The following is a 10954-nucleotide window of genomic DNA, read 5'->3' on the forward strand; positions in this document are numbered from 1 at the left end:
GCTGTCAAAGCGCTGTCAAACTGGATTAATTCTGCAGTGCAGATGCAACTTCTGGCTTGGAGTTGGCATTTCTGGGTTCTTTTTTAATCCTTGTTCCACTGCTGCCACCTTGTGGCAAAGGGAGGTAATGCCACAATGGGATTTTTTAATTTTAATTTTGCAATTTTAGCAGCAGCTTGGAAACTTTTCAGGGGCTGGGCGGGACTTTTCCAGAAGCTCCTCCCACCCCAGGAAACAGGAAGCACGTGGATCCTATGGCCATTTCCTCCTCTGGGCTGCTGTTCCTTCTGTGATCTTGCTTTGCAGGTTTTGCAAGAAATGTGAGGTGCAACCTTCCCCCTTTTTTCAATTTGAATATATCATTCATTGCATTAGCTTCCTCAGCTTCTGGGTGCATCTGCACTGTGGAAATAATGCAATTTGACCCCACTTTTAAGGGCTGGAGTACCAGACTATGGAATCCTGGGATTGGTAGTTTTTTTACCAGGTCCCTGTGCTAAAGAGTGCTGCTTGCTTGAAAAAACTACAGGTCCCAGGATTGTGTAGGATGGAGCCAGGGCAGGGAAAGTGGTGCCAAACTGCATTATTTCTTAAGTGTAGATGGCATGGAAGTGAAGGGGGGGGGGAATCTACCCCATTTGAAACACTGTCAGAAGAAAAAGAGCTTTTCCTCTGCAATTGTTTCCAATGGGTTAGATTGTTCTTTTCCCTTCCATCCTGCAATAAATACAAAGACTAGATTTGCAAGAATGTGGCTACAGAAAGTTCCTATCTGATGGTTACTGGTTTTATATATATAATTTCTAATTGGAACGGAAGGCACTCCTAACTACATCTATGTAGGAACCAACTTGGGTTCTTCTCCTTGCTATCTGTCGATCTCCAACTCACAACCCATTATCATTCCTCCTCCCTTTCAGTGCCGATGATGGGATTTGCAGTTACTTTCCTTGGAGCCACCTTCTCATTGGGTCTGTAACTCCCGCGCTGGATCCATTCCCACGGAGCCGCCGGATCCTTGGCTCATCTTCAAGATGGCTTCCTTGATTTCCTCTGAGACCGTGAGCAGGTGAGGATGCTTTGCTGTCTTCCTTGAAGGTGACAATAGACCATGACTCTTGAGACCAGGGTTCAAATCCCAGCTCAGCCACGAAACCCACTGGGTGACCTTCGGCAAGTCACACTCTCTCAGCCTCAAGGGAAGGCAATGGGGAGCCCCCTCGGAACAAATCCTGCCAAGAAAACCCCATCATAGGGTTGCGTTAGGGTTGCCATCAGTTGGGAACGGCTTGAAGGCACACAACAACAAGGGAATACCAAGTCCAGGGGTTCTTGGGCTATCTGATCTGGGAGACTGGCCACCACAGTATAACCCCAGTATCTGCCACACCAGTAGTTGTGGTTTCATTTATTTCAATCCTATGTTCTCAGTAGGAACATCTAGCTCCTTCAGTGCAATTCCAGCACATGGTGACCATAGAGTTGCAGCGGAGGAACTGGAAAGCCCTAGAGGAGTGTTCTCTCTAGGGATATCTAGGTTCTCCGGTGTGACTCTCCAGTCAATGTCTGCCAGAAGTCATTCATTTCAATAGGGTTTGCTATTATTGCGGTTTTGCATTTCCATGCAAAGTTTCCACATAAGTCTGGAGATGTGTCCCCCGTGAATCTGGGGGTCCTTGTCGTGTGCCTGAAAACCACCTGCTTTCTGCTTCCCAGGGTGAGCTCTGTCCTCAACCGTGAAGTGAAGCAGTTTGGGAAGAAATTTATGTTCGACGGCAATGAGGAAACCTGCTGGAACTCGGACCAGGTGAGATGTGCGGATTCGCCAGAGCCAAAGTTGCTCATGTTGTCTTTGTGTTTTCATGTACAAAGTTATCCTGCAAGCAAGGTAGGCCAAGATTGCATCTTGCAAAGGATGGGAGACTTCCAAAATGTGTTCGTTACATAGGTGGCTATTTGAATGGGGACACTCTATTATTAAAGTAAAAGTAAAAGTAAAGGTAGTCCCTTGACATGAATGTCACCAACTATAGGAGGTGGTGCTCATCTCCGTTTCTAAGCCAAAAAACTAGCATTGTCGGAGGATTGTTCTGGTGGTCATGATGGACAGTATGACTGCACCTTCCCAACAAAGTGGTACCTATTTATCTGCTTGCATTTGCATGCTTTCAGACTGATAGGTTGGCAGAAGCTAGGACCAATGACAGTAGCTCACCACATCATGTGGCACTTGTGCCTTGAACTACCAACCTTCCAGTGTTCTGATCATCAGAATTGGCATCTTAACCACTAAGCCACTGCCTCCCTAGATATGTTGACATGCCCCAGTTACGCTGGATTATAGCTCCCATCATTCCAGCCTGCTATCATGGAGGAGGAATTGTAATCCAGTTCATTTGGGAGGAAGAATTGTAATCCAGTGTATTCAGAATCCTCCAAGTACTCCAAACACAGCAGATCCTGGGGGCTCATTCCCGCTTGTGGTTGAACCCGATTTCTGACTCGGCTTCGTTAATTGGTTCCAAAAGGTCCCTTGTTCCCACTATGAAAGCGTATCTTCATTAGGCCATTGGGATCACTTGGTTTTTTTGGCACGATTTTCGTCCCCGTTAGTTTGCGCTGCTTCAAAATAACTGTCAGTCATCATGGCAGCCCAGGCTCTGGGTGCGGAGGAAGGCAGGGACCCGGGGGAAAGAGAGATTGGGGACCCTGAGAAAAAGAGGCTGGAGACCCAAGGAAAGAGAGGCTGGGAATCCCAGGAAAGACAGACTGGGGACCCAAGGAAAGGGAGACTGGGGACCTAAGGAAAGGGAGACTGGGGACCCAAGGAAAGGGAGACTGGGGACCCAAGGAAAGAGAGACTGGGGACCCAAGGAAAGGGAGACTGGGGACCTAAGGAAAGGGAGACTGGGGACCCAAGGAAAGGGAGACTGGGGACCCAAGGAAAGAGAGACTGGGGACCCAGGGGAAAGAGACATACATATAAAACAGATAAAATAGAATTAACATCAAATTTAAAAAGTAAATAATATTAATTGGGAAGCCCATTACAAAGTTCACTCCTCAAAAATGTGAAACTAAAAATGTAAAACCATCATGACATTTTAAAACACCATTTTACACCGAGAGACCATTGCCGCTGCCCCAAAGCTGGCCACTTTGGCTGTTACTGGTGGACACTGGTCTGCCAGCAGATAGGAGGTATAAAACGCATCAGATCTTCCAGGAAAACTTCTAAGAATTGGATAAATAAAAATGTGACGGTCCTCTGGATTGGATGAAATTGTTTGCCAATATATATATAAAGGAATGGATAAATAATCCAAGGAAAAGGGTCGCAGGTATTTTAATTCAGAAGCTGGCTACTTGCTACTTTTAATCTTGCTGTTTGCAGTCTTTTGCACAGGGAAGGTTTCCTATTTTGGAGGAATTCTGTATTGCCTTTAATCTGAATTTCTCTTTATTTTTTGGTGGCTGGTTTTAGGGCGCTGTCCAGTGGTTAACATTGGGATTTCCACAAACGGTTCGGGTGTCCCAAATCCTAATTCAGTTCCAAGGGGGATTTGCAAGTCGAAAGTGTACCGTGCAAGGTAAGGAGTCCAATAATGGATCATGGAAATGGTCCTTAATCTGGGGTTACTGTATTTTGGGGAAATGACATTAAGCTGACCATCATTATGCCAAAATTTCCACCCTCTTTCCTAGCCAAATCTTATCCCAGCCCATTCTTCCCTATTCAATTTTCATTGTAGGTTTCAGGAAAGAAGAAGAGCTTCCAGAGGTTGCTGAGTTTTACCCTGAAGATACCAACTCTCTCCAAATATCCTTTTTTGCTTCTGGTTTACTGGAACCCAAGGATGGTCTGAATAATAATAATAATAATAATAATAAGTTTGGAAAGCCAAGTTGGAATTCCTGAGCTGGGGAACAAATACCCAACCGACTGGCGCTTTTCTTTTTTTTACCCCTGTCAGTAAGAGGGATTGCAACCAACTTCAAACCTGGTGATGCTTACTTCCAGAAGTTAACCGTGCGCCGTATGGATGACTGCAATGTGCTTCATTGCATGGTGGCCCTTGAAGAAAAGCTAGCCGGGGCAAAATGCGAAAGGGACACAAGTTGGACGTGAGCCAACGGTGTGATGCGGCAGCTAAAAAAAGCAATGTGATTCTAGGTTGCATCAATAGATGTATAGTGTTTAGATCAAGGGAAGACATAGTGCCACTCTATTCTGCCTCACCTGGAATACTGTGTCCAGTTCTGGGCAACACAGTTCAAAAAGGACATTGAGAAACTGGAGCACATCCAAAGGAGGGCAACCAAAATGGTGAAGGGTCTGGAAACCATGTCTTATGAGGAAAGACTTAGGGAGCTGAGGATGTTTAGCCTGGGGAAGAGACAGTTAAGAGGTGATATGACAACCATGTTTAAATATTTGAAGGGATGTCATATTGAGGATGGAGCAAGCTTGTTTTCTGCTGCTCCAGAGAATAGGATACAGCGCAGTGGATGCAAGCTGCAGGAGAAGAAATCCCACCTCAACATTGGGAAGAACTCCTTGATGGTAAGAACCATTCAAGAGTGAGAGACACTCCCTTGAAGGGTGGCAGAGTCTCCGTCTTTGGAGGCCTTTCAACAGAGGCTGGATGGCCATCTGTTGGGGATGCTTTGATTGAGAGTTCCTGCATGGCAGAATGGGGTTGGACTGAATGGCCCTTCTTAGGGTCTCTTCCAACTGTATGGTTCTATGTGGCCTCTGAGATGCTGGGAACTCAAAAGGTATGACACCAATTTTATGTTTTCAGTTAAAAATAGGTATCCCATTTCCAATCAGGAATAGCTGGTTTAGCAACTGGGGGAAGGAGATATGGGTCCCTGTTTCCTTAACTGAGCTTTCTACACTTTCGCCCTCAAAGAAATGCAGCTGGATAAACTGAAGATCACCTTTGAAGACAGCACAGATTTCTTTGGAAGAATCATCATCTACCGCCTCGATGTTTTGGGAGAGACGCTTTAATGCACCGAGGAGGGAGATCGCAAGAGCTGAGGATCCTTTCCCATCTCTGTTTGTTCGGTTTTGGATAGACTTTTATGGTGCTGTTTTTTGCACCCAGGACCAAGCCGGATTTAGGGTTCGGGGGAGTGAAACCAACCTATTTTTTTTTATATGTCAGGTCAGACATGTTGTGTACCTTTTGCATTTTCCTCCCTTTAATACCTTTGGAGATACAGAGAGCAAGGCTGCCTCTGCACCATGGACTTAACCCTGTTTGACCTCTCTCTAACTGCCATGGCTCAATGCTATGGGATGCTGGGATTTGTTGCTTGGTGAGCTATTTAGCCTTCTTTGTTGGAGGGTTCTAGTGCCATAACAAACTACAGATCCCAGGATTCCTTGGCATGAAGCCATGGCAGTTAAAGCAGTGCCAGACTTCATTATTTCTGTAATGCAGATGGAGCCGGAGTTGGCAAATTGCTCTTTAAAAGTGCAGTGTTATTATGATGTTATTATTATTATTATGGGCCCTTGGTAACAAGGGCCACATAAAAAGTCTCCAGGGCCGCATCTGGCCTTAGAGCCAGAATTTGTCCATCCTGCTCTGTTTCATCCACGGCAGTCATTTTGATGTGCCACATACAGCCGCTATATTGGCATTACCAACTTGCAAGAGTTGACTTGCTGAAGTTAAGGGATTGTTGACCTCACACAGACGCTGAAATGATGGACACAGCCCAACCCTGACACATGGCCGACTCGGTGTCAGTGAGGCCGAGGAAGCAGAGCGTAATGCTCACATCTTTCTTCTGCACGATCAGCTTGTGGCGCAAAGAGCCAAAGAAGCCTTCCAGGCCAAACTTGGTGGCCGCGTACGAGGCGACAAAGAGGTTGGAGATCCTCCCTGAAATAAGATATCCAAGTCTCAGGGGGTTGTCTTAAAACACCAGATGAATGAAAGGAGGCATAGTCCCACAGAGGCTCCTAGAGTTGGAAGAGATTCCCAAAGGCCATCTAGACCAGCCCCTTGCAGGAATATGGCATCCAAGACTTCCTGACAGATGGTCATCCAGCCTCCTAAGAAGGAGACTCCAACTCCAAGGCAGCGTTTTCCACTGTCAAACAGCTCTTACTGCCAGGCACTTTCTCCTAATGTTGAAGTGGAATCTCTTTTCCTGGAGTTTGAATCCATTGCTCCATGTCCTGCTCTCTGAAGCATCAGAAAAAAAGCTTGCTCCCTTCGCAGTAGGACATCCTTTGAAATACTAAAACAGGGCTATCACGTCACCCCTTACCAGTGATTCCCAAACTCTGGCCTTCCAGGTGTTTTGGATTTCAGCTCCCAGAATCCTAGACCAAGATTGGCCAAGATGGCTGAGGCTTCTGGAAGTCCAAAACACTTGGAGGACCTGATTTTGGGAATCTCTGTCTTAAACCTGTTTAGATATTTGGAGGGTTGTCATATTGAGGATGGAGCAAGCTTGTTTTCTGTTGCTTCGGGGATTAGGACATGAAACCTAATGTGCCCCCCTAGTTTCCAGTGGTTGTCCAACTTGATCCTAGTTACTCTGCACCCTGGGATTTGCAGTTTCCCCAAAGGATTGACACCACTCACCTGCAAGAGAGGAAACACAACAAGAGACCCTCTACTCTCTGTCAAGGCAGGGAGAGCTGCGGACGCAAGGCCACGTAGCTAAAGAAATTCACCTGGAACAGGAGAGGAAATACCTTTGAGTGGCTCCATTTTGTCTGTCTTGGCTGGAAGAATATGGACGCCTGCCCCTATTTGACAAATGGGTCTCCATGAACTAAATAAACCAAAGTATTTGTATTCATAGACTACGTCAAGGTGTGACATCCCCATGTAGATGTAAAGGGGGACCCAAGGTTAAAAAGGTTGGAGTACCACTGCTCTGGGGAGTTTGGAGGGGCATTTCCACCATGTTTTGTTCCCTGAGAGGGCTTTTTTGAAACGCAGAATGACGACTTCTCACTTTCTGATGTCAAAAAAGGGTATCTGCTGGGCCTAAAATGGTCCTGCAAAGCTTCAAAGCGTGGTGGAAAGGCGTCCCTTGTCTTCTTGAGGTCATGGGGGGAGTTGGGAGGGTCCTTTGTGGGAGGAGATGTAGTTTTGGGGGTTATCCCCCAAGGTCTTCTGGTGGACTAATGTGGTCTCCTAGCCTTCCACAGTTGGTCACTGTTGGTCAAGAGGGCCAAAGGTTCCCAACCTTTGTTGTAAGAAGTGTGGAAGATGCTCCTTCGGAGGATTGGTGGAGTCTCCTTCTCTGGAGGTTTTCAAACAGAGGCTGGATGGCCATCTGTTCCAGGGAGAGCTTAGGTTGTGTCTTCTTGCCTGGGGTTAGACTGGATGGCCCTTGAGGTCTCTTCCAGCTCTACCATTCTATGACCCTAAGCCAAAACTAGAGGAAGGCATCCTCCTTGCACCTGCATCAGCCCTCATTGCTGGTCCATGTCCCCATCCCACATCTCAAAAGGAGTCAAGCCAATATGGTTGAGAACCACATAATCCAGACCCCCTGGAAAAAGAAAGAAAACCCAGAAGAGATCACCAGAAACAGCCATATACACAGCTCCTTCCCAATGGTTGTGTATTGTGGTGATGGGTTGGATTAGATGGCCTTTGCGGTCACTTCCAGCTCCGATTCTATGGTTCTAATAGGTTCTTCTTATGTTGCACACTTTGAGCTATTTAAATATTTGAAGGGTCACCATGTAGAAGGAACAAGTTGGTTTTCTCCTGCTCTGGGTTCAAATTACAAGAGAAGAGACTCCACCTAAATGTTCGGAAGCACTTCTGGAGGGTAAGAGGTGTTGGACTGCTTTGGAGCTCTTTGCACAAAGGGTTCTGTCCAAGTCATTCTTTACTTGTGGCGACCCTAAGGAGACCCTTGGAGCCTGAGAATGGCTGCAACGCTCCCTTTTCGCCACCAGAGGGCGCCCCAGGACAGGGAAGGATCATCCTCCTCCTAAGCGTCAAGGGGCTGAAGTGCGCCGTTTGAGCCATAGGAGGGCGCCCGAGAGAGAGAGCCAGGAAGGAGAGCGCAAAAGTGCTTGAGAGCGGAATTGCCAGAAGCCTTTTGCGGGGATGCGCTCCTGGCTGGCCGATGGTCTCCACTGGAGGGCGTCCGCGAGAAGCCTAGAAGCCTTGAGTCATGGAGCCTGCAGTGAGCAAAGGGCACCACAAGAGGACGGCAGAGAGCAAGGCAGCAGTGCCCCCTACAATTCCCATCATGCCCCTGAGGGACAGAGGATGATGGGGGTTTCATTCCAAAGGGTTTGGAGGGGCTCCAGGGAGCAGAAAGGCTGGCTTTGAGGCGTCCCCCCGCCTTCTGCATCGTCTGGGGATGATGGGAACTGTCCTCCAAGACCCCTAACAGTCATTGAAATCACCAACTCTGGGAAGAGGGATGATGGGTCCTGCAGTTAAAGAGGCCTGCTGCTCTGTGTCCCGGTTCAGGGACTTAGTTTTGGACTAGAATTCCCATCACCCCCCAACCAACCGACACGGTCATTGTCCTGGCGGATGATGGGAACTGTCCTCCAAGAGGGACCCCTAACCCTGACATTCAAGTCACGAACCCTGGGAAGGGGGATGTTGGGTCCTGCAGTCCAAGAGACCTGCTGCTCCCCTGAACCCTGAGGATGGTGTCTGTCATTGTGCTTGACAAGGACTACAAGATCCTAGGCATGGCTTTTGCAAGTAGGGTTGCCATAAGTGAGGACCTCCAAACCAGGACAAATGTAGGGCAACATTTTCAAATGTAGGACACATTTTTATTAAAATGGAGGACGCGCAAAAAATGGTCTTTTTTTTTAAAAAAATGTTAATATAAATTAATAATAATAGAATTTATTTATATACCGCCCAATCACTGGAAATCTGAGCGGTTTACAATAGACAGGATAATAGACGGTTCCCTGCCCGCAGGCAGATACATGCCTAACTGGGGCCAGCTATGTCTACCTATACTGCCAGTAGGGAAACTTGGGTCCATGGCTGCATCTGCACTCCAGAAATAATACACTTTGACACTGCTTTAACTGCCATGGCTCTATCCAATGGAAACTACATTTTTAGTTTATTGTGCCACCAGGGCTGAAGAGCAGGGTATAAAAGTGTATAACTTAGGAGCCCTGGTGGCGCAGTGGTTAAATGCCTGTACTGCAGCCATTCACTCGAAACCACAAGGTTGCGAGTTCAAGACCAGCAAAAGGGCCCAAGCTCGACTCAGGCTTGCATCCTTCCGAGAGGTCGCTAAAATGAGTACCCAGACTGTTGGGGGCAAATTAGCTTACTTGCTAATTAGCTTACTTGCTGTTCACCGCTATGATCTTTGGAATAGCGGTATATAAATAAAACAAATTATTATTATTAATTATAACATAAATGTATATAAACAGCCTAAGAGCAGCAGTCAATAAATAATAATAAATATGATAATACATTGTAACCATGGGCTGAGTCATATGATGTCACAAACAGACTAGCCTTGCAGCCATGGCATATGAAATAACAATGGATGTCATCTAATTGCCTAGACAGTTCAGGACTGGATGCAGTTACAGACCAAGATGGCAGACTTTCTGGAACTTGGTTGTATGGGCCCCCTCTGGTTAGAAGTGGAAAATTACCCTACCCTAGTGGAACTACCTTTCCCTATCTGCTGGAATTGGGGTGCTATTTTGCTTATGGCTTCAATCGGCACAGTGCTTCATGTAATGGCTATTTTGAACTGGAGGAGGAAGAGGACCTGTATGAGAGAAGAACCCCCTTACATACACAGCGAGGTGAGGAGACCATCTTAAAAGATAAAGTGTTTAGTACCTTAGCAAGATACACAGTGTGGCAAAAAAGTATTTAGTAAGCCATGAATTGGACAGTTTATGCTGGCTGGGACTGATATAAATTGTAATTCAAAAACTTAGTTGTGTCTTCAAAAGCCAAAGGGATCAAGAGGAACAACTGTGGAAGTCTTGTAATCTAAACAATATTGTCTCCAGGATTTTATCTTATTTTATTTCTCTCCTGCCTTTCTCCTTTCATAGAACACAAGGTTTACATCAACTTTAAAACAAAACAGGGTGCATCCACACTGCACAGTTTTAGCGGTTTGATATGCAATTATAGCAGCTTGATGTCACTTCAACTGTCACGGCTGCAACCTCTGAAATCCTGGGATATGTAGTTTTGTGAAGTGCTTAGAATTCTGTGCTGGGGCAATAGGGTATTCTCCTCTGACTGTGGCTCCCTAGATACCTTGATTTAATGTGTAATACCACTCATTTCAGAGCCTCTTGGGAACTGTAATTCAGAAGAATTCACTAGAGCTCACTAGCAGAGATTTCTAAATGCCTTACCAAACTATAAATCCCATGATTCTATGTGAGCCAGGCATGGTGGTTAAAGTAGTATCTAACTGCTATAATTGTGCAATGTGGATGCAGGGCACCAAATAAATATGGCTTACATTTGGTATATTGCCTCATTGAACCCTGAGAGGAAGCTTCAGGCTTACATCTAGTCTCAGAGCTTCTTGGAACAAGTTAATTCTCCTAAATGCTGTCTTGCTATACTGAGTCCCCCTGGGTTCACCAAGTAGATGACAACATGATATCATAATGAACATGCCAAACTGCTAGATAAGCAATCTCCCATACATGCTAAAGGTTTCCCAAATAGGAATAACCAATCATCTAAAAAGCAGAGCTTTAAAAATCATGTGATCCAGAATACACTGCCAGTTTACATTGCCAGTGTAGCATGTTCAGAAACCAAGATGCTTGCACACCATAGTAATGACTGAAAAATCTGTATGAGAGCAGGGTCAAAAGGGTTTTTGTGTTGCCTTCTGAACACTGCTAACAAGTGTTAGTTATTGTGCAGCTGCCATTGTCTCTGAAAGATTATTATTATTATTATTATTATTATTATTATTA

At 45.9% G+C, this 10954-nt stretch overlaps 1 protein-coding gene across 2 annotated transcripts; it reads left to right on the forward strand.

Moving 5' to 3' along the window:
* The first annotated feature begins 210 nt into the window (after positions 1–210).
* Positions 211–5582, forward strand: LOC121937127 (nuclear receptor 2C2 associated protein). 2 transcript variants are annotated; one of them, XM_042480046.1, is made up of 6 exons: positions 211–325; positions 921–1069; positions 1717–1807; positions 3485–3590; positions 3753–3820; positions 4901–5582. In XM_042480046.1, exons 2-6 carry the CDS (start codon positions 1035–1037, stop codon positions 5015–5017), a joined length of 417 nt encoding a protein of 138 aa, XP_042335980.1. In that variant the 5' UTR covers positions 211–325; positions 921–1034; the 3' UTR covers positions 5018–5582. The 2 variants fall into 2 exon arrangements, with proteins under 2 accessions (XP_042335980.1, XP_042335981.1); XM_042480047.1 differs by having other exon boundaries at positions 251–320.
* Positions 5583–10954: the final 5372 nt, after the last annotated feature.

The sequence above is a fragment of the Sceloporus undulatus genome, chromosome 7, assembly GCF_019175285.1.
Source record: "Sceloporus undulatus isolate JIND9_A2432 ecotype Alabama chromosome 7, SceUnd_v1.1, whole genome shotgun sequence".
Taxonomy (NCBI): domain Eukaryota; kingdom Metazoa; phylum Chordata; class Lepidosauria; order Squamata; family Phrynosomatidae; genus Sceloporus; species Sceloporus undulatus.